Source organism: Magallana gigas, chromosome 1 (assembly GCF_963853765.1).
Source record: "Magallana gigas chromosome 1, xbMagGiga1.1, whole genome shotgun sequence".
Lineage (NCBI taxonomy): Eukaryota > Metazoa > Mollusca > Bivalvia > Ostreida > Ostreidae > Magallana > Magallana gigas.
In genome coordinates, this window is record NC_088853.1 from 2,866,083 (window position 1) to 2,889,435 (window position 23,353).

At 35.1% G+C, this 23,353-nt stretch overlaps 1 protein-coding gene across 6 annotated transcripts in view; it reads right to left on the reverse strand.

The window, feature by feature from the left end:
* LOC105346795 (disintegrin and metalloproteinase domain-containing protein 10) overlaps positions 1-23,353 on the reverse strand; it is a 35,661-nt gene that overhangs the window by 10,625 nt on the left and 1,683 nt on the right. For 4 of the 6 annotated variants that reach the window (XM_066076200.1, XM_066076208.1, XM_066076216.1 and 1 more), the window contains exons 3-17: positions 22,597-22,769; positions 18,508-18,694; positions 17,984-18,089; positions 17,255-17,431; positions 14,689-14,838; positions 14,404-14,599; positions 14,016-14,188; positions 11,584-11,782; positions 11,012-11,189; positions 7,420-7,524; positions 6,659-6,743; positions 6,236-6,374; positions 3,246-3,374; positions 1,718-1,857; positions 346-522 (exon numbers count right to left, since the gene is read on the reverse strand). In XM_066076200.1, the coding sequence (XP_065932272.1) occupies positions 346-522; positions 1,718-1,857; positions 3,246-3,374; positions 6,236-6,374; positions 6,659-6,743; positions 7,420-7,524; positions 11,012-11,189; positions 11,584-11,782; positions 14,016-14,188; positions 14,404-14,599; positions 14,689-14,838; positions 17,255-17,431; positions 17,984-18,089; positions 18,508-18,694; positions 22,597-22,769 (2,314 nt within the window). Of the gene's footprint in view, positions 1-345; positions 523-804; positions 922-1,717; positions 1,858-3,245; positions 3,375-6,235; positions 6,375-6,658; positions 6,744-7,419; positions 7,525-11,011; positions 11,190-11,583; positions 11,783-14,015; positions 14,189-14,403; positions 14,600-14,688; positions 14,839-17,254; positions 17,432-17,983; positions 18,090-18,507; positions 18,695-22,596; positions 22,770-23,353 lie in introns of those variants that run through there. The other 2 variants (XM_066076210.1, XM_066076219.1) reach the window with 2 other exon arrangements.

Genomic DNA, 23,353 nt, shown 5'->3' on the forward strand with positions numbered 1-23,353 from the left:
TATCCAGGAAATCCAGACTACTTCTAGACAAGACATTGAAGACACCAGCGGATAAACTTGTTGTGTGTAGTTGTGACTCTACCAATGATGTAGTCACTCACTCCATTAACCCTATAAAGTCCGACATTATCAGTCTATCATCATTACTCTGTCAATCTAATCAGTGGTTGATCGCATTTTGTATGACATTCAACTATTGTGTAACCATTTGTATTACATCACAAAGTTTCTTTAGCCCAGGTGATCTATATTTTATGATGTAATAATTTCTTTATCTGTAATTTAAGTACGACCTTGACATTATCTGTCCTCAAATAACTATGTCAAGGTCATTGACCATCCTACCTGGGCTCGATACTGTTGCTCTGGGTGACGGCGTCGTCGCCTCAATGTGTCCGTCAATTTCAAGGCTGGTTTGGCGTTAGGGTTTGAGCTGGGTGTGTGCACGGCACAGAACTTGATGAACAATCCCATAAACAGGATAAGTCCTATAGCCATCAATAAGACGGCCCACCAATATTCCTACAACATTACATTATATATATAACACAAGTCATTTACAGTATAACATGTTAGATACAGTACAGAACTTGATGAACAATCCCATAAACAGGATAAGGCCTATACCCATCAATAAGACGGCCCACCAATATTCCTACAACATTACATTATATATATAACACAAGTTATTTACAGTATAACATGTTAGATACAGCACATAACTTGATTAACAATCCCATAAACAGGATAAGGCCTATACCCATCAGTAAGACGGCCCACAAATATTCCTACAACATTACATTATATATATAACACAAGTTATTTACAGTATAACATGTTAGATACAGCACATAACTTGATTAACAATCCCATAAACAGGATAAGGCCTATAGCCATCAGTAAGACGGCCCACCAATATTCCTACAACATTACATTATATATATAACACAAGTTATTTACAGTATAACATGTTAGATACAGCACAGAATCCCATAAACAGGATAAGTCCTATAGCCATCAATAAGACGGCCCACCAATATTCCTACAACAGTACATCTATATATTTATACATCATGCCATCAATAGATCAACCAAATAACAAGGCGAAGTGTCAGCCAATGACAGCCATATTGCCGAATATTACTTTTCACTGAACAAACATAGAGATATATGAGGCAATCGAGTGCTATGTTTAAACCAATGAAAGTGTGATATTTCAGACCAAAGAAAAAGCAATTATATTTATTGTTACCCTACATTAACTCGGTATGACTTACAATAACCCAGCATGACTTACAATAATCCATCATGACTTACATTTATCCAGCATGACTTACATTTATCCAGCATGACTTACATTTATCCAGCATGAATTACAATAATCAATTATGACTTACAATAACCCAGTATGACTTACAATAACCCAGTATGACTTACAATAACCCAGCATAACTTACAATAATCAATCATGACTTACATTTATCCAGCATGACTTACAATAATCAAGTATGACTTACAATAACCCAGTATGCTTTACAATAATCCAGCATTACTTACAATAATCCAGCATGATTTACAGTAATCCAGCATGACTTACAATAATACTGCATGACTTACAATAACCCAGCATGACTTACAATAATTCAGCATGACTTACAATAATTCAGCATGACTTACAATAATTCAGCATGACTTACAATAATCCAGCATGACTTACAATAATCCAGTTCTTTATATTGGCCAGCGTTTTTTCGTTAAATATCAAGTTCTTCAGTCGCTGTAGTGGTCCTTCATTATCAACGCCACGGCAACGAGAAAACACATCACAGTAACCTTGGTAATTGTTACAGGGGGAACCTAGATCATAGAAAATCAACATATAAGTTGTAAAACTGTGGGATAAAGAGGCCCATGGGCTACATATCTCAACAGACCAACAGTTTTTGTATAGTTCTATATCTGTTCTTCGACATCTTCCCTAAGCCTATACATTTCTAAGTTAAATTTTAAACCCTTATTGGGACTCCAGTATTGATTTAGGGTCTCGATTTGAACAATTAAGAATCTACATTATTTGAGGATGTATCATTCTATATCAGTTTTTCAACAATTTCCCTATATATTTCTAAGTTACACCTTAAATTTTTATTGGGACCCCACGATTTGAACAATTTAGAACCTTTATCATATCAGGATGCTTGCATAGTAATCTCTTAAATTGTAGCATCATAGTTCTTGAGAAGAAGATTTTAAAACAATTTCCTTTTATATTTCTATGTCAAACTTTGAACCCCTCTTAGGCCCCATTATTTGTTCGGGGGTCAGGATTTTACAATGTAGAGTCTTCACTATATGTACAAGTTTCTTTGTAAATATTGGCATTTCTGTTGCACTGGTTCTTAAGCAGAAGCTTTTTAAAGCAATTACATCCATCTCCTTTTTGAAAAAAACTTATTTGCTCTTTCTTTAAACAATTTGAAATTCTCTTTCCATAAGGATGCTTTGTACTAAGTTTGGTATAATTTGGCCTAATGGTTCTTAAGAAGAAGTCAAAAATGAGACAAACGGACAGACTGACATACAGATGGATGGCTGTGATAAGAAGAGCTCACCCGAACCCACGATTTAGGTGAGCTTAAAATTATAACAGGGTGAACCTGTATCATAAATTGAATAGTATTTAATTTCATTTTCAAATCTTAATTTGTCTATCAAAGATTTTCCAACTATGGATGAATCCTACAGGAGTTTTTTTAATGCAGGACCGAAGATTAAGGCTAGGATTTTGATTGGGTACATGTAGGTATGGTTTGTTTACTTTCCCGAGGACAGCACAATATAAAAGTGTTGACAGGTCTAATCATTTACTTGATTCTCTCCTTCTAAAGAGATGTTTTGGTAATGTTTTGACTTGTGTTAAAAGTAACAACCAGACAGGAAACTTATTTCTGCATACATGTGTCATACTATTGAATCATTTAAATGTGTGAGGGTCAATTTTCAGGGACTGTGGGTTTGTTTTATTTGTGGGGATGTAGTATTGTGGATGCGTCAGTTTTTAGTTTCAGTAGGAAAACTAAATCTTTTATAATAAGTTTTCGTCGAGGATGTAAATTCTGATTTGTGGGTGACAGCTATTAACGAATAACACAAAAACTGAACCACACGGAAGTCTAATGATTCCACAGTATTTCTTACAGGGAGACAATATATATTTCACCTGGGGTTTCAGACAAATTTCTTACCGGCTGTTAGTTTGATTCCGCCGCTGGACTGTTTCCGCTGGTTGACATCTTGTAGGAGAACATACAGGGCATTAGAACTGTCCAGGTTCTCGTTTGTGGCATAGCATACAGCATCAGAGTCATTCTTCTCTGTTGAAAGATTCAAACATATAAATCACACTTTGGCAAAACAGACAAAAATTAGGCATAAGAAAAAAAATTGTTTGTTTCCGCTTTCCCGACCGACCCTAGATTTTACCCCCCAACTCAAAACTTTTTTTAAGGATTTTTGATGGAAAATCGTTTATTTTCGTTTTTATCCGATTTGGAAAAAAAATTACTCAAAATTTTGGTCACAAAAATGCTTGAAGCAGTAACTCTTCTCAAATCAGTGTAACTCAAACGTTTTGTTTCAAAATGGCTGTATGTTTCTATGTGTTGTAGATTTTAATAATGCTCTCATCGTTGGCAGATGAAGTATCTGATATATAATATCATTTTTGTGTTTTCTTAAGACCAGCTTAATAGTCAGGAATGATATTAAAAGTATTTCTCATATTATACCATTCAGCAGTGTCAGTATCTAATCGGCATGTATGGATACTGCAATATAAAAGGAAAACAAATATTTGAAAAAATAAAAAAAATTTCCGACCGACCCTACTTTTTTTTAGCATGAAAGCAGAAACAAACTATTTTTTTGTTAGGTCTTAGAAAGATTGATTTTATATCTACAGCATGAACTATAACTTGTCGATACTGCCCACTACAAATTTGAGACAACTTGTCTAAAATGCTAACTAAAATTAGACAACTTGTTTATAATGCTCACTACAAATTAGACAACTTGTTTATAATGCTAACTACAAATTAGACAACTTGTTTATAATGCTTACTACAAATTAAACAATTTGTTTATAATGCTTACTACATATAAGACAACTTGTCTACAATACTACAGCTTAGACAACTTGTCTATAATACTTTCTACAAATAAGACAACTTACCGGTATTTCCTACAGACTTGACAACTTGTCTACAATACTACACATTAGACAACTTGTTTATAATATTAACCATGAGCTAACAGCTGTCTATAGGGTTTACTTTAGATTAGATAACAATACTTACTACAGGCTATGTAACACATCTGCTCCTTCTGTTGTACTGTCAGATAATTTGTCTATAATACTATAGATTAGACAACAATACTTACTACAGGCTAAGTAACACATCTGTTCCTTTTGTTGTACTGTCAGACAATTTGTCTATAATACTTTAGATTAGACAATTATACTAACTACACATTAGACAACTTGTCTATAATACTACAGATTAGACAACTTGTCTACAATACTTACTACATATAAGACAACTTGTCTACAATACTTACTACACATTAGACAACTTGTCTTAAATACTTACTTCACATTAGACAACTTGTCTATAATACTTACTACACATTAGACAACTTGTCTATAAAAGTTACTACACATTAGACAACTTGTCTATAATACTTACTACACATTAGACAACTTGTCCACAATTCTTACTACAGATTAGATAATGTATATACAGACTTGACAACTTGTCTATTATACTACATATTAGACAATTTGTCTATAATACCTTCTACATACTAAGTAACACAGCTGTTCCTTCTGTTGTACTGATAGACAATTTGTCTATAATACTTACTACAATTTAGACAACTTGTCTATAATACTTACTACAGAGTAGACAACTTGTCTATAATACTTACTACATATAAGACAACTTGTCTATAATACTTACTACAGATTAGACAACTTGTCTATAATACTACAGATTAGACAATTTGTCTATAATACTTTAGATTAGACAACAATACTTACTACAGGCTAAGTAACACAACTGTTCCTTCTGATGTACTGTCAGACAACTTGTCTATAATACTATAGATTAGACATGTCTATAATACTTACTACAGGCTAAGTAACACAGCTGTTCCTTCTGTTGTACTGTCAGACAATGTGTCTATAATACTAACTACACATTAGACAACTTGTCTATAATACTTACTACAGATTAGACAACTTGTCTACAATACTTACTACAGATAAGACAATTTGTCTATAATACTAACTACACATTAGACAATGTATATACTACAGACTTGACAACTTGTCTATAATACTACAGATTAGACAACTTGTCTATAATACTTTAGATTAGACAACAATACTTACTACAGGCTAAGTAACCCAGCTGTTCCTTTTGATGTTCTGTCAGACAATTTTTCTATAATACTATATATTAGACAATAATACTTACTACAGGCTAAGTAACACAGCTGTTCCTTTTGATGTTCTGTCAGACAATTTGTCTATAATACTATATATTAGACAATAATACTAACTACAGGCTAACTAACACAGCTGTTCCTTCTGATGTACTGTCAGACAATTTGTCTATAATACTATAGATTAGACAATAACACTTACTACACATTAGACAACTTGTCTATAATACTACAGATTAGACAACTTGTCTATAATACTTACTACAGATTAGACCACTTGTCTATAATACTACAGATTAGACAATTTGTCTATACTACTATAGATTAGACAACAATACTTACTACAGGCTAAGTAACACAGCTGTTCCTTCTGATGTACTGTCAGACAATTTGTCTATAATACTACACTGTCTATAATACTACAGATTAGACAACTTGACTACAATACTTACTACAGGCTAAGTAACACAGCTGCTCCTTTTGTTGTACTGTCGGACAACTTGTCTATAATACTTACTACACATTAGACAACGTGTCTATAACACTACAGATTAGACAACTTGTCTACAATTCTTACTACAGATTAGACAACTTGTCTACAATACTTACTACAGGCTAAGTAACACAGCTGTTCCTTCTGATGTACTGTCAGACAATTTGTCTATAATACTACACATTAGACAACTTGTCTAAAATTTTACAGATTAGACAACTTGTCTATAATACTTACTACAGGCTAAGTAACACAGCTGCTCCTTTTGTTGTACTGTCAGGTCACCAGGCAGTGTAACAAAGCATTCCTCCCAAACACCTGGAAATGTCCCATTTTCTGGTGTTCCAACCTTTAGACACAAGGAGCCTGTGCAAAACTGAAAAGAAACCATTAATATTATAATAATATTATTATTAATGTCAGTAGCTTCCTCTTATTTGGTTGCAAAAGCATACAGCTAATGACTTCTGAAAAATAAAAGCCTTGATGATTGCTTCTTGTGATTTTACACTCAAATTCTGTAGAATTGTATTTGAAACTTGCTCTTGCAGAAATCATTTTAATAACAAACTTACCCCTTGCTGGCACTAGAAAATGCATTGTAATAACAACTTACCCCTTGTTTGCAGACCAGAGAATGTCTTTGTAATAACAACTTACCCCTTGTTTGCAGACCTGGGAGTATTCATTGCAGTATTTGAGATCTGGCTCTTTCACTGAATCTGGACATGAAGCATTATTCCCAGTGAAAAGAAGTTAAGGTCAATAATAATCATTTACAATCTTGTGACATGAAGCATTATTCCCAGTGAATCAGAGTTAAATGCAATAACAATTCACTAACATTGCTTTGAAACAGATACGTATTAACTGTTATGATGTTATTGTAACATTAGATGTTCATGGTTATAGAGAGTACCCATCTTTAACAAATAAACAACACAAATGACATACAAAACTTTGTATTGTTTGTTCACACTCCCCTATCTACATTTATCTTTAGATCCCCCATTGAATAATTACCCTAGCATGATATCAATTATTAACCCCCAACGCTGTAACACTATTTCTACAGTGAATCCAACAAGGTGTCACAACCAGTATTAAGAGGGCTCAATAGTTGGGGCCATTTTAAGACTATATTGATCTCCTTTAAAAAAAAGAGCTTCATATAAAAATATAGAAACTCATCCAAAGGTAAAGTATATGGATGTTTTCTTTACCAAATTATAGTTTATAGCTTAACAATTTGTATCTGAATATTTGAGGTAGATCTAAGGGTGGATTTGTTTACCATCCTTAAAGTAGATCTGATAATTAACTGTTTTCTTTATTAAAATATAGCTTAACAATACGTATATAAAATTCTAGGTAGATCTGATGGTGTCGACCACCTGTCCTCCTTAGACTACAAAGGATATCTGCAGGTCTGTTGCTTCATACAGTCGGTTTTTGTCCGACAGATCATGTTGTTTGAGGATGGTACAAAGCTACAGCTAGTGGTACAGCATGGCCCCTGGGTTGGGCTATAAATAGAAACAAAATAAATGTTAAATAGGCTATAAATAGAAACAAAGCTGCAGCCAGTGGTGCAGCATGGCCCCTGGGTCGGGCTATAAATAGAAACAAAATAAATGTTAACAGGGCAATAAATAGCAACAAAACTACAGCATGGCCCCTAGGTCGGACTATAAATAGAAAACAGGATAAATGTTGACAGGGCTATAAATAGAAACAAAATCAATGTTAACAGAAATAGAAACAAAATCAATGTTAACAGAAATAGAAACAAAGCTACAGCCAGTGGTACAGCATGGCCCCTGGGTCGGACTATAAATAGAAAACAGGATAAATGTTAACAGAATTACCGTATTTATATAAACAAAATCAATGCTAACAGAACTATTAAAAGAAACAAAATCAATGTTGATAGGGCTATTAATAGAAACAAAATCAATGTTAACCAAGCTATTAAAAGAAAAAAATCAATGTTAAAAGGGCTTATAATAGAAACAAAATCAATGTTAACAGGGATATCAATAAATACAAAATAAACTTTAACCAGACTATTAAAGAAACAAGATCAATGTTAACAGAACTATGAACAAAAAGCAATCTTAACAAGGATCATAAATGTTTGTTTCAACAACAAAAAAAGATCTTTATCTGCTTTATTAATATAATACATATATCTAAAGAAAACAAAATTGCAATGGCTTATTTGTTTAATTACGTAATTACGCGAACTATTCAATATTTCGAATGCAGAGGTATTACCTCGCTCTAAAGATTTTTGGTTTTATGTATTAATTAGAGTCTGACATTTTTATTATTACATTACTCAATTATTTGTTGATAAAATTAGTAATATGGTATTAAATTTGGTTTTATTTAAATCTTATTGCTAAACATAAATGGTATGGTATAATTTAAAAGATAATACAGAATAAGTATTATTTGAAGGATAGTCGATAAGATAGGATTGTTTTGTCAACTTTTAAGATAGCAGCACTGTACGTGTAGTTTGTAACTATTTTTTTCCCCGACTAATAGTGGTACAAACTGTCTCTATCATTACCTGCAGACTAATAGTGGTACAAACTGTCTCTACCATTACCTGCAGTCGAATTTGTACAGACTAATACTGGCAGAAACTGACTCTATCATTACCTGCAGTCGTATTTGTACGGACTTATAGTGGTACAAGCTGTCTCTATGATTACGTGCAGTCGTATTTGTACAGACTAACAGTGGTACAAACTGTCTCTATCATTACCTGCAGTCGTATTTGTACGGACTAATAGGGGTACAAACTGTCTCTATCATTACGTGCAGTCGTATTTGTACAGACTAATAGTGGTACAAACTGTCTCTATCATTACCTGCAGTCGTATTTGTACGGACTAATAGGGGTACAAACTGTCTCTATCGTTACCTGCAGACTAATAGTGGTACAAACTGTCTCTATCATTACGTGCAGTCGTATTTGTACAGACTAATAGTGGTACAAACTGTCTCTAACATTACCTGCAGTCGTATTTGTACGGACTAATAGTGGTACAAACTGTCTCTATCATTACCTGCAGTCGTATTTGTACGGACAAATAGTGGTACAAACTGTCTCTATCAATACGTGCAGTCGTATTTGTACGGACTAATAGTGGTACAAACTGTCTCTATCATTACCTGCAGTCGTATTTGTAAGGACAAATAGTGGTACAAACTGTCTCTATCAATACGTGCAGTCGTATTTGTACAGACTAATAGTGGTACAAACTGTCTCTATCATTACCTGCAGTCGTATTTGTACGGACTAATAGGGGTACAAACTGTCTCTATCGTTACCTGCAGTCGTATTTGTACGGACTAATAGTGGTACAAACTGTCTCTAACATTACCTGCAGTCGTATTTGTACGGACTAATAGTGGTACAAACTGTCTCTATCATTACCTGCAGTCGTATTTGTACGGACAAATAGTGGTACAAACTGTCTCTATCAATACGTGCAGTCGTATTTGTACGGACTAATAGTGGTACAAACTGTCTCTATCATTACCTGCAGTCGTATTTGTACGGACAAATAGTGGTACAAACTGTCTCTATCAATACGTGCAGTCGTATTTGTACAGACTAATAGTGGTACAAACTGACTCTATCATTACCTGCAGTCGTATTTGTACGGACTAATAGGGGTACAAACTGTCTCTATCATTACCTGCAGACTAATAGTGGTACAAACTGTCTCTATCATTACGTGCAGTCGTATTTGTACAGACTAATAGTGGTACAAACTGTCTCTAACATTACCTGCAGTCGTATTTGTACAGACTAATAGTGGTACAAACTGTCTCTATCATTACCTGCAGTCGTATTTGTACAGACTAATAGTGGTACAAACTGTCTCTAACATTACCTGCAGTCGTATTTGTACAGACTAATAGTGGTACAAACTGTCTCTATCCTTACTTGCAGTTGTATTTGTACGGACTAATAGTGGTACAAACTGACTCTATCATTACGTGCAGTCGTATTTGTACAGACTAATAGTGGTACAAACTGTCTCTAACATTACCTGCAGTCGTATTTGTACAGACTAATAGTGGTACAAACTGTCTCTATCATTACGTGCAGTCGTATTTGTATGGACTAATAGTGGTACAAACTGACTCTATCATTACCTGCAGTCGTATTTGTACGGACTAATAGTGGTACAAACTGTCTCTAACATTACCTGCAGTCGTATTTGTATGGACTAATAGTGGTACAAACTGACTCTATCATTACCTGCAGTCGTATTTGTACAGACTAATAGTGGTACAAACTGACTCTATCATTACCTGCAGTCGTATTTGTATGGACTAATAGTGGTACAAACTGTCTCTATCATTACTTGCAGTCGTATTTGTACGGACTAATAGTGGTACAAACTGACTCTATCATTACCTGCAGTCGTATTTGTACGGACAAATAGTGGTACAAACTGTCTCTATCAATACGTGCAGTCGTATTTGTACGGACTAATAGTGGTACAAACTGTCTCTATCATTACCTGCAGTCGTATTTGTACGGACAAATAGTGGTACAAACTGTCTCTATCATTACTTGCAGTTGTATTTGTACAGACTAATAGTGGTACAAACTGTCTCTATCATTACCTGCAGTCGTATTTGTACGGACTAATAGGGGTACAAACTGTCTCTATCGTTACCTGCAGACTATTAGTGGTACAAACTGTCTCTATCATTACGTGCAGTCGTATTTGTACAGACTTATAGTGGTACAAACTGTCTCTAACATTACCTGCAGTCGTATTTGTACGGACTAATAGTGGTACAAACTGTCTCTATCATTACCTGCAGTCGTATTTGTATGGACAAATAGTGGTACAAACTGTCTCTATCAATACGTGCAGTCGTATTTGTACGGACTAATAGTGGTACAAACTGTCTCTATCATTACTTGCAGTCGTATTTGTACGGACTAATAGTGGTACAAACTGTCTCTATCATTACCTGCAGTCGTATTTGCTCCCGGTGCTTGGGTTGATCCTCCGGGTACAGGAGCTACTGGTGTCCCCGGTCCCGGTCCTCCGAGGATTACAGCACGAGTCTGTACAGTCCTCCTCGTACCCACAGTCACACTCCTCGCCCTCCTCAACGATTCCGTTACCACAGAACGCCATACCAGAGTCTGCAATATTCATTGTATAAATAATCTAAAATCCAATACCTCTTTGTATTGCCTACTTTATTGGCCAAAATCTGTTCAAATAGCCATTTCATTATGGCAGTTATACCTGTGACCTATGTTATCTGGTACTTGTGAAACAGTTGACCTACTCCTCTGAACTATGTTTATACCTGTGAGGTTTAGGTTACCTGTGACCTATAAATCAATACATGTGACCTACAAATCAATACCTGTGACCTACAAATCAATACCTGTGACCTACAAATCAATACCTGTGACCTACAAATCAATACCTGTAAAACAGTTGACCTACTCCTCTGAACTATGTTTATACTTGTGAGGTTTAGGTTACCTGTGACCAATAAATCAATACCTGTGACCTACAAATCAATACCTGTGAAACAGTTGACCTTTCCACTCCTTTGGTTGACGACAGCGTCGATGACGTGGGTGATGTTGTCAGCGCTGCAGGGTGAGAAATCGTCGTTGTTCTGGAGGTTTCCCTGTGTGGCGCTGGCAAACATGATATAGTTACCACCGCTAGACTGTGGATCAGAGGTTCCATAGGGGGCACACTGCTGCCCATCGTCATGCTATGTGACAAAATTAACCAATCAAAAACTGTCTTATCGATAGAGCCAACTGAAGACTTATTAAAATCAATCATTAACCAAACTAAAAGACCAGAGGTCCCATATAGGTAGCACACTGTTCCATACAGGGCTTTTTTACTGTCCACTGGTTGCTTTAATAGCAAACATAAAACAAGTTATGCTAAAAATCTAAACCTATTTGACTTTCTCAAATGCAAATTTAATAAAAAGCCATGTCAAAAGTTCACCAGGATATAAAAGGTACAGGACCAAATCTCCAAAGATACCCTTCAAGTTTTAAACAATTTGATCATGTGACCAACTAAATTCCCAGTTACCTTATTAACACGCTGTTTATTTCTTAGTTACAACTGAACACTGTTCGACATTCGGCACTGTCACCCACACCAGGTACTGGTATATGAACCCTTTGATTTCATTACAACGAATTGCACACCTGAAAATCGTGGCTGACGTGTAGTATTTCTTTCATTGTCTCTGGATTTTATGCATTTATTTCTTATTTAATGTGCATATTCTGTTTGTAAATAATGCATTGACTTGTTTATTTCATGTGAGTATTCTGTTTGTAAATAACGCATTGACTTGTTTATTTCATGTGAGTATTCTGTTTGTAAATAACGCATTGACTTGTTTATTTAATGTGCATATCCTGTTTGTAAATAATGCATTGACCTGTTTATTTAATGTGCATATTCTGTTTGTAAATAATGCATTGACTTGTTTTGTTTATTCTTCCCGCTTGACAAAAGTTCGTAGAATTTTATTATTTCATTGCGACCAAGTAACAAGGCGAGGTAAGTCGTCCATACAGGTGAGACATCTACAGTGAAATACTTCCAACTTCTTTGAGGTCAGCAGCTTATATAGAGGTTGTATATATAGCGGTGATAAAAGAGAAATATGGCGGACATTCCCTATTTACTAGCTGTGTTCAGCCTTATATCCACAAACAAAGTTTGTGGAGTCTGGTGATAAAAGAGAAATATGGTGGACATTCCCTATTTACTAGCTGTGTTCAGCCTTATATCCACAAACAAAGTTTGTGGAGTCTGGTGATAAAAGAGAAATATGGTGGACATTCCCTATTTACGAGCTGTGTTCAGCCTTATCTCCACCAACAAAGTTTGTGGAGTCTGGTGATAAAAGAGAAATATGGTGGACATTCCCTATTTACTAGCTGTGTTCAGCTTTATCTCCACCAACAAAGTTTGTGGAGTCTGGTGATAAAAGAGAAATATGGTGGACATTCCCTATTTACGAGCTGTGTTCAGCTTTATCTCCACCAACAAAGTTTGTGGAGTCTGGTGATAAAAGAGAAATATGGCGGACATTCCCTATTCATGAGCTGTGTTCAGCCTTATATCCACCAACAAAGTTTGTGGAGTCTGGTGATAAAAGAGAAATATGGTGGACATTCCCTATTTACTAGCTGTGTTCAGCTTTATCTCCACCAACAAAGTTTGTGGAGTCTGGTGATAAAAGAGAAATATGGTGGACATTCCCTATTTACGAGCTGTGTTCAGCTTTATCTCCACCAACAAAGTTTGTGGAGTCTGGTGATAAAAGAGAAATATGGCGGACATTCCCTATTCACGAGCTGTGTTCAGCCTTATATCCACCAACAAAGTTTGTGGAGTCTGGTGATAAAAGAGAAATATGGCGGACATTCCCTATTCACGAGCTGTGTTCAGCCTTATATCCACAAACAAAGTTTGTGGAGTCTGGTGATAAAAGAGAAATATGGTGGACATTCCCTATTCACGAGCTGTGTTCAGCCTTATATCCACAAACAAAGTTTGTGGAGTCTGGTGATAAAAGAGAAATATGGTGGACATTCCCTATTCACGAGCTGTGTTCAGCCTTATATCCACAAACAAAGTTTGTGGAGTCTGGTGATAAAAGAGAAATATGGTGGACATTCCCTATTCACGAGCTGTGTTCAGCCTTATATCCACAAACAAAGTTTGTGGAGTCTGGTGATAAAAGAGAAATATGGTGGACATTCCCTATTCACTAGCTGTGTTCAGCCTTATATCCACAAACAAAGTTTGTGGAGTCTGGTGATAAAAGAGAAATATGGTGGACATTCCCTATTTACGAGCTGTGTTCAGCTTTATCTTCACAAACAAAGTTTATAATTCTATAGATTTGGTAGCTACTGAATTGATTCCTTACATAAGATTAATTATGATTTATTTCCTTCACTTACCGGACTTCCGAAGTTGTGGCCAACCTCGTGGGCGAACGTAAGCTGAGAGACGCGCGGGGCGACTCGTTTGTTGTAGTTGATGATGGTTACTATCCCCGTGTTGAGGCTCTTTCTGATTTGTTGGTTTCCCTCCGTGTACGACTTGTATTTCTCACATATCCCCCCTGCTGATGCTACAAAACAATTATAATGCTGATCCATACAACTCTTACAATTATCTAAACAAGCATTCAGGACCTATTAACTTATTTGTAAATATCATCAACTTACACAAATGTCGATAATTTTTTAAATTTTTGTAATTTTAAATTTTAATTTTAATTTTTAACATCAATCCAACCACAAAAGGTCTAACTAGACGTGACGCCATGAAAAATGAATGTGTTACCTGTGGGAGAGCCGACCCAGGCCAGCCCAAGGGTGCCGTGGGAGAAGTCGCGGTACGTGAAGATGTAGGCAAGACAGAACGCGTCATGATTGGTCAGTGAGTTCAGGTTCAGGAAGTTACTGACGTCGATGTTGGGCTGACAGAAGGCCGTCCTCTGAAGCTCGTTAGAACATTTCTCTGTTTCATCTGTCATTATCTGTAATAAACGGGTGTACATTAGTCTCTATTGGTGAATCATCTGTATCAGAGTATAAAATACTGACTGTCAAATTGACCAAGTCTTACTGTAGTTCTCTGAATCTGGAACTGAATTCCCTGGAAGCATGGGGCCGTACCCCGTAGCGGCTGGAACTTGGTGCGGACGTAGATCTCATTGAGTGCACTCACATGACTTGCAAAGAAGGACAGAATCTCATCCCGGGCGGCCACCTCATTCTGTAATCAGAGAAGACAATGAGGTTAATAAATAAATACATCAGATACAATTGTACCTTAAAACTCTCCCCAAGGGAAAAATATAAATCTGTACAACTGTAAAATATATCAGCTACAATCGTACCAATCTACAAGTTTCAATATTTGAGCTACATTATTTATACAAAAATGTATGTGTCAATATTTCTGCTACAATACATCAGCTCCCATTGACTGTACAATATGATGCGTCTTAACTTGTTAAAAAGTGTGAGTTGTACAATATTGAAAATATCTGTAGTCTGTTCTACAATATTTTTGTCCTGCAATACCTGTGCTACAATATTTTTGTGCTACAATACCTGTGCTACAATATTTTTGTGCTACAATACCAGTGCTACAATATTTTTGTGCTACAATACCAGTGCTACAATATTTCTGTGCTACAATATTTTTGTGCTACCTGTTCTACAGTGTATTTGTTATAATTGTAGCATTGTACATTGAGATCTGCCATCAGAAGCTTGGGGTCTACATTACTAGTGGTATTACAGTAGCTACAGAATTTGTACTATGATTGTACTTACGTTGAGATCAGCCTATTTGTACTATGATTGTACTTACGTTGAGATCAGCCTATTTGTACTATGATTGTACTTACGTTGAGATCAGCCTATTTGTACTATGATTGTACTTACGTTGAGATCAGCCTATTTGTACTATGATTGTACTTACGTTGAGATCAGCCTATTTGTACTATGATTGTACTTACGTTGAGATCAGCCTATTTGTACTATGATTGTACTTACGTTGAGATCAGCCTATTTGTACTATGATTGTACTTACGTTGAGATCAGCCTATTTGTACTATGATTGTACTTACGTTGAGATCAGCCTATTTGTACTATGATTGTACTTACGTTGAGATCAGCCTATTTGTACTATGATTGTACTTACGTTGAGATCAGCCTATTTGTTCTATGATTGTACTTACGTTGAGATCAGCCTATTTGTACTATGATTGTACTTACGTTGAGATCAGCCTATTTGTACTATGATTGTACTTACGTTGAGATCAGCCTATTTGTACTATGATTGTACTTACGTTGAGATCAGCCTATTTGTTCTATGATTGTACTTACGTTGAGATCAGCCTATTTGTACTATGATTGTACTTACGTTGAGATCAGCCTATTTGTACTATGATTGTACTTACGTTGAGATCAGCCTATTTGTACTATGATTGTACTTACGTTGAGATCAGCCTATTTGTACTATGATTGTACTTACGTTGAGATCAGCCTATTTGTACTATGATTGTACTTACGTTGAGATCAGCCTATTTGTACTATGATTGTACTTACGTTGAGATCAGCCTATTTGTACTATGATTGTACTTACGTTGAGATCAGCCTATTTGTACTATGATTGTACTTACGTTGAGATCAGCCTATTTGTACTATGATTGTACTTACGTTGAGATCAGCCTATTTGTACTTTGATTGTACTTACGTTGAGATCAGCCTATTTGTACTATGATTGTACTTACGTTGAGATCAGCCTATTTGTACTATGATTGTACTTACGTTGAGATCAGCCTATTTGTACTATGATTGTACTTACATTGAGATCAGCCTATTTGTACTTTGATTGTACTTACGTTGAGATCAGCCTATTTGTACTATGATTGTACTTACGTTGAGATCAGCCTATTTGTACTATGATTGTACTTACGTTGAGATCAGCCTATTTGTACTATGATTGTACTTACGTTGAGATCAGCCTATTTGTACTATGATTGTACTTACGTTGAGATCAGCCTATTTGTACTATGATTGTACTTACGTTGAGATCAGCCTATTTGTACTATGATTGTACTTACGTTGAGATCAGCCTATTTGTACTATGATTGTACTTACATTGAGATCAGCCTATTTGTACTATGATTGTACTTACATTGAGATCAGCCTATTTGTACTTTGATTGTACTTACGTTGAGATCAGCCTATTTGTACTATGATTGTACTTACGTTGAGATCAGCCTATTTGTACTATGATTGTACTTACGTTGAGATCAGCCTATTTGTACTATGATTGTACTTACGTTGAGATCAGCCTATTTGTACTATGATTGTACTTACGTTGAGATCAGCCTATTTGTACTATGATTGTACTTACATTGAGATCAGCCTATTTGTACTTTGATTGTACTTACGTTGAGATCAGCCTATTTGTTCTATGATTGTACTTACGTTGAGATCAGCCTATTTGTACTATGATTGTACTTACATTGAGATCAGCCTAATTGTACTTTGATTGTACTTACGTTGAGATCAGCCTATTTGTACTATGATTGTACTTACGTTGAGATCAGCCTAATTGTACTATGATTGTACTTACGTTGAGATCAGCCTATTTGTACTATGATTGTACTTACATTGAGATCAGCCTTGAACTTGTTGAACAGTGTGGGGTCGGATCTCATATACAGGATACAGGTATTCTTGACCCCCATGCTGCACGAGCCGACCTCTCGCTTATCTCGTGACTCAAACATGTTATTCTCGGCCGAGTATTTGTTGTGCTGCATTGCCTCTTTGTAACTATAGTAGGACTGCAATAGTCAAAACAGATAGTTATGCAAATAGTTATAGTCAAAACAGATAGTTTAGCAGATAATTAAGACAGTTAAGAAGATAATTTGACTCCTCTTACAAATCAGTGTATTTACATTAATTTGTCTTGTCTTAAATTTAGAAAGACTGAAATAATTGATAAATATCTCAGTAATAAACCTGCTTCTCTTAATTTGTGCCTGTAGATACCATCTCCTTGTTTTCGTGTGATAGGGATGTAAAAATGTAATACATGTACTGTATACAGGGAAATATTTGCCCCCATTTATTTTCGCCCCCTTTCGCCCTTGTTGTCGGGGTGCGAATTTAGGACTGGGCGAATTCCAATGTCCCTGGCCAAATCATCTCTTTAATACAGATTGAAGTGTATCTGGGCGAATTTAAGACAAGCAAAACCTTTGTAAGTGTAGAAGGGTAAAAATAGACTGTATACAGTAATCAAATTAAATTACTAGTCTATGTCGGTCATATGAAACAAGGGCTGACTACTATGATGAGAAATCTTTGAAAAAATCAGCAAGATTACCGACCCTTTTGTTGCGAATGTTGACCTCTGCCTCCGTTTGGTGAACCATCCAGTCGCGGTATTTATCCAGCGCACACCACCCCGCATCAAAGTCTGCCTCGCGTTTGTGTCTACAATAAATGTTAACATCTGTTCACTAATAAATATTAATTTTATCATGTTTATGCATGTAGTAATGTCAAAATTTTCATAGAGATATGAACTTGGTTGATCACATAATTTTAAAGTCTTGTGAAGCCTGATGCCTCAAAGTCAGGTTTAGCGGTGTCTGCAGTCAGACCAACCAACATTACAACCAATTTAACAATAATTATTGCCATTTACATTTCTAGACAGCTGGAATTGCAAAACATAAAGTTCAAGGCCGATTGAATGGATGTTCTATGATGCATTATCAAATGAAAAAATATTTAAATTTTAACTGTGAAAGAAACCAACACAGCAAACCAAGAACGATAAGACACATGGAATAAGGTGATGTTAGGTCTATGTCTACATGACAGAGTGTTTGGGTTTACAGTAACTCACCTAAATGGGTCAATATCTACATGCTCGTCTCTATAAATAACTGAGTGGTAAGGTAATTTCTCCGCTTCCTTCAGACCGTAAAACCTGTACGCTGGCTCAATGTGGTACACGGTGTCGTCCGGGATTCGAACCGTTCCGCGGAAAATTCCCAGAATCACCGCTCCATGGACGTGACTTCCAGGCTCCCCTGTAAACAGAAGGGTGTGGTCACTGTTGGCCAATCAGATTTCACAAACAGGCCCCTGTCACCAGAGATTATACTGTGGAATCATTAGAATTCAAGTGGTCACAGGATTATTTTTAGTAGTTTTTGTGGGTAGCCCTCACCAAAGAATTTACATGTACATCCTCCACAAACACTAATAATGAAAGATTTAGTTTTCGTACTGAAACAGAAAACTGACGCATCCACGAAATTACATCCCCACAAATAAGCAAAAAATTCCTTAATCCACGAAAACAGACCCCACGAAATTAAATAATTCCACAGTATTTCTTTATATCATAAGATAGTTCTCTGAACCACAATGATAAAATTTATTATTATAGTACAGGAAATTCCCCTTCTATAAGAAGAAATATCTCTAATGGCAGGTACTTGTGGATTTTCACTTAAAAATAGCTTTTGAATGACACAATATTAGTAGTTACTTCCCCTTGGCAGCCATGTTGTGGGTGAGACAATATTCCTTCATTACTCAATTTCAACTTGTCTTACTGAGCAGTTTGATGCAGAATGGATATTGTTTTTCTGATAAATAAACACTTGTTACATAAAAAGCTTCCTTCAATCTTTAATTAGCTAAATACTAGTATGTTGTTGAGATTTTTTCACAGTATATTTCTGACAAATTCATTTAAAATTAGTTGCTATATATAAGAGAATATTGCTCAGTTTGACCTCCAAAGGAAAATAGTTCTCAATCATTTCTCATCAATTACCAAAATTACAGGAACCTGTATTCACCTTTTTGAAGATAGCCTGATACAAACAAGAAATTGACAGTCCATATAAATTCTGGATTATCCAATATATCATAATTTGAATCCTACTGATACCTTGTATATTCACCAAATATATGCAAATTAGAAAAACAAAGAGAGACCTTCAACAGATGACTGAGAGATAATAACATTATTTATGAATCATAATATTCTTGCCTAAGGCTCAGATGTTCAAGATTCAGATTAACCCACTATTTTTAATTTTTAAAGTTAGATTATTTTACTTTACTTTATATCTAATCCATTTATATCAGTGGATTAACTGTCAAAGAATAAAGAGCCATGCCGGCCACCCATTACAAAATGATAAAAAATTTAATTTAAATAACGTATCATTATCGCCAGTTAGAACATTAGCCATCATTTAATTTAATAACAGTATGTAGGATGGTCCTTTATTGCACTAAGCACATATTCATCAACAGTTATTACAGAGCTACAAGTATTTTAAGGGTGCATTCACTGTTATATTTTAATACAAGCTTCTTTTGTACTGAAAAAGGATTGATACAAAATGTTCCTCTTATATCTTTGTATATAAGGCCAAACAAAAAAATATGTTTGTTTACTGTTACATGCTGAAAAAAAATAGGGTCGGTAGGTAGGATTTTTTTTTTATTTTATTTATTTATTTTTTTTTTTTTACTCAACTTCAGAAACGTCACATACATGAAATTATTGTGACAGCTCGAATATATCACTTTCTAAGTGACAATTTTTTACGAAAATTGGCATAAACATTGAGGAATCCCAAACAAATAATTAAACAAAGTAATATTGAAAGTTAATTAAATATTTTGTTTACGACGGTAGAAAAACAGGGTACCTGGCGCAGGCATAATCTCGAAGACTAAAAAACTTGAACATCCCATTTCAAAGTGTCCGTAGAATTACAGTTAATGATAAAAGAAATCAAATTAAATATGTTCATGTTAAATATGTTTTGCTATATTTTGCGACTAACTTTTGATTACGTTTCACTAATTTTCGAGATGAAATACGGATATGGTACAAACATATTTACCAAGCAATAGAAAATATGACAACGACATTACATTGAATTTTGACCTCAAGACGGCACATCGAATATACATCAAACTTGTGGAAATCTCAGAAGAAGACCTTTAAGGCCACACAATTCCTTAAACCAAAACTATACGATAACCAGGGATACAGAGCTTCAGTTTATCATATTTTTTCACTGATTGTTTAACTAGAATTAAGACAAATAGACTAAACATCCAGTACTGTTTACACACTAACTGTTGTTAACAGTTCTAAAATAAAAACAAGCAGGAGACATTCACAGTAATTTGATTTTAGGGTAAACAGAACTCAAAATAAAAATCAAGAATGAGAGAAAATGTAAAGGATGACATCTTGAAATCAAAACAAAAGATGAGAAATAAAAAATAATTCTTATTTCCAGTCGTTTGTAAGGTGTTTAAACACAGGAGCAATGAGAAGCGTTAAAATGACGTTGCGAAAAGTTTGCGGTTGCGCTGGGTCACTGGACGCAGGCACGTTGATCCACTTACCAAAAATGATCTATTCATGCCATGGAAAAGAAAAGTTTTACATTGATAAACTCTATTATGATTTACATTTTGGTGAAATTTCAAAGGTTTATTTCTTTTCCTAAAAGAATAAGAGAAATGTCTCAATAATTTCCGAACAACCCTCGTAAACTGATAATACTAAACTGTTTTGCCATTGTGTCATGCTTACTTTTGTTTGCCACATGCACCCCTGTGAATGTTATTGTCATTTAAATTTTAGACCACTTGGTTTTATTTGACCCTTTCAGTTTCGTAGTAAAAATCGTGCCTCGTATTTATAGTCTATTTTATAGAATCTAGGTACTTGTTATCAAATATAAAATCTAGAGGTTTATTGATTTTAAACTTTATCTTCATTAATTGGTGGATAAAATGTGTTCTAGAAATAAATTAGACAATACAAAAAAAATAGTTTATGTCTGCTGTTGCAACAATTAACATGCTTAGTAGAGAACTCCCCTGGGGATAAATTTTCGATTTGCGCCTGACCTAGTAATAGTATCAATAGAGCAACAGACTATATATTTTTATGCAGAATGTTCCTTGAAAATGGCTCGATATGCTAAGTATTTATACATTATAATAAAACAGACACCCATTATTTTTTTAAAAAACATGATATTGCACATCACAAGCATCAAACATGACCATGATAGAGATGTGCAAAAATGGATTTAAAATGATTTTTGAGGATAATTTTAGGGAAATAAATTCAAGAAATTGAAAGATAACACCACAGATGTCTGGTGTTTAATATCGGTTGGATAGCGAAATAATGAAAATCTAGAAAACTCGTTGACATCCTGTCGCTACGCTCACGAAGCTCACTGGTAGGATGTTGCCAGTTTCTCATTTATTTTCAAGAAATTGATAAAATCGCCGACTCCTGTGGTCAAAACTATCCTGCCTCCATGTTGTTTGCCTGGTACTTCAAAATCGGGAACCTTTTCATTTCCCCCATGTTATCGATCGAACACCTGGATAAATGTCATGTAATTTGGCAATGCCGTTATTAACTGCATTTGCTTTATGTGTGCGCATTCTTAAAACTGCAGAGAACATGTGGACGTAGATATAATCACCATGTTTTTTTTTTCACTTTCGATTTCGATTTCAAACGCTTGACCGATTAAGATGAATATAAAATTTAAACGTACCCACGTGCGACTTCCGGATTTCTAACGATGGATAAAAACAATTAGGGTCGGCGATTAAATATAGGGTCGGTCGGGAAACCGTAAACAAACATATTTTTTTGTTAGGCCTAATGCAAAGGAAGGTTGGGTATTTGTAAAGTAAAACTGATCATTGTTTAGCCGTCATAAAATATGCTTCAGGATAAATTCAATTAAATGCAATTCGTTTTCAAACCATATAAAAATAGAATAAGGGGGAAAATGCACCAAGGATTGCGGATACAAAACTCAAAACTCACAGGATAAAAATCAAAGACCATCACAAATCAAAGACCGTCACAAATTAAACACCGTTTGAAAAAAAATCCTATTGTGACATGAATACTCACCCACTACGGTTCCGTCGTAGATGAATGAAATGTCGACAGGGTCCAAGGTACCATTATTGTGGGTCGATGTGAAACTTTTGGTGAACAATGAGGTCGACGGGGTCAAACGCAGGTGGAAATCTCTGGGAAACCGAAAAACATTAAACATTATCAGATAACGCAGGTGGAAATCTCTAAGAAACAGAAAAACATTGAAACATTATCAGATAACGCAAGTGGAAATCTCTGGGAAACAGAAAAACATTGAAACATTATCAGATAACACAGGTGGAAATCTATAGGAAACAGAAAATCATTAATGTAAGACACCATTAAGAATAGCAGAGCATGAACAAAACAAAGAAAGTAGATCCTCCATTGAGCTTCAATGGCTGTGGCGGCAAATCAATTGAGTGAGTCACTTGGGGGATGAAGTAAAAATTATTACAAAGTATTTGTTTTGTGAGAAAGTTATCCCAGAGATTAAACTGTAAATATTTCACATTCTTGGGTTTAAATTGACATTTCTTAAATCCTATTTATGAAAAACTCGTAGTTTTTGTTTGTTTGTAATATTTGATAATCATCTTTAAGGTGGTTTTACCGGGCCCCACTATCATCAAAATTTGGAAATCACTAAACACAATTATAAAGACGATAAAAAGGACTTGATTGTCTATAAAAACACACGATAAATCTCATTCGAAAACAGAGTTCTATATGAAGATGAATACATGAAATAGGAAAACATTCTACCGGTTATTCAAAGTGAAAATAA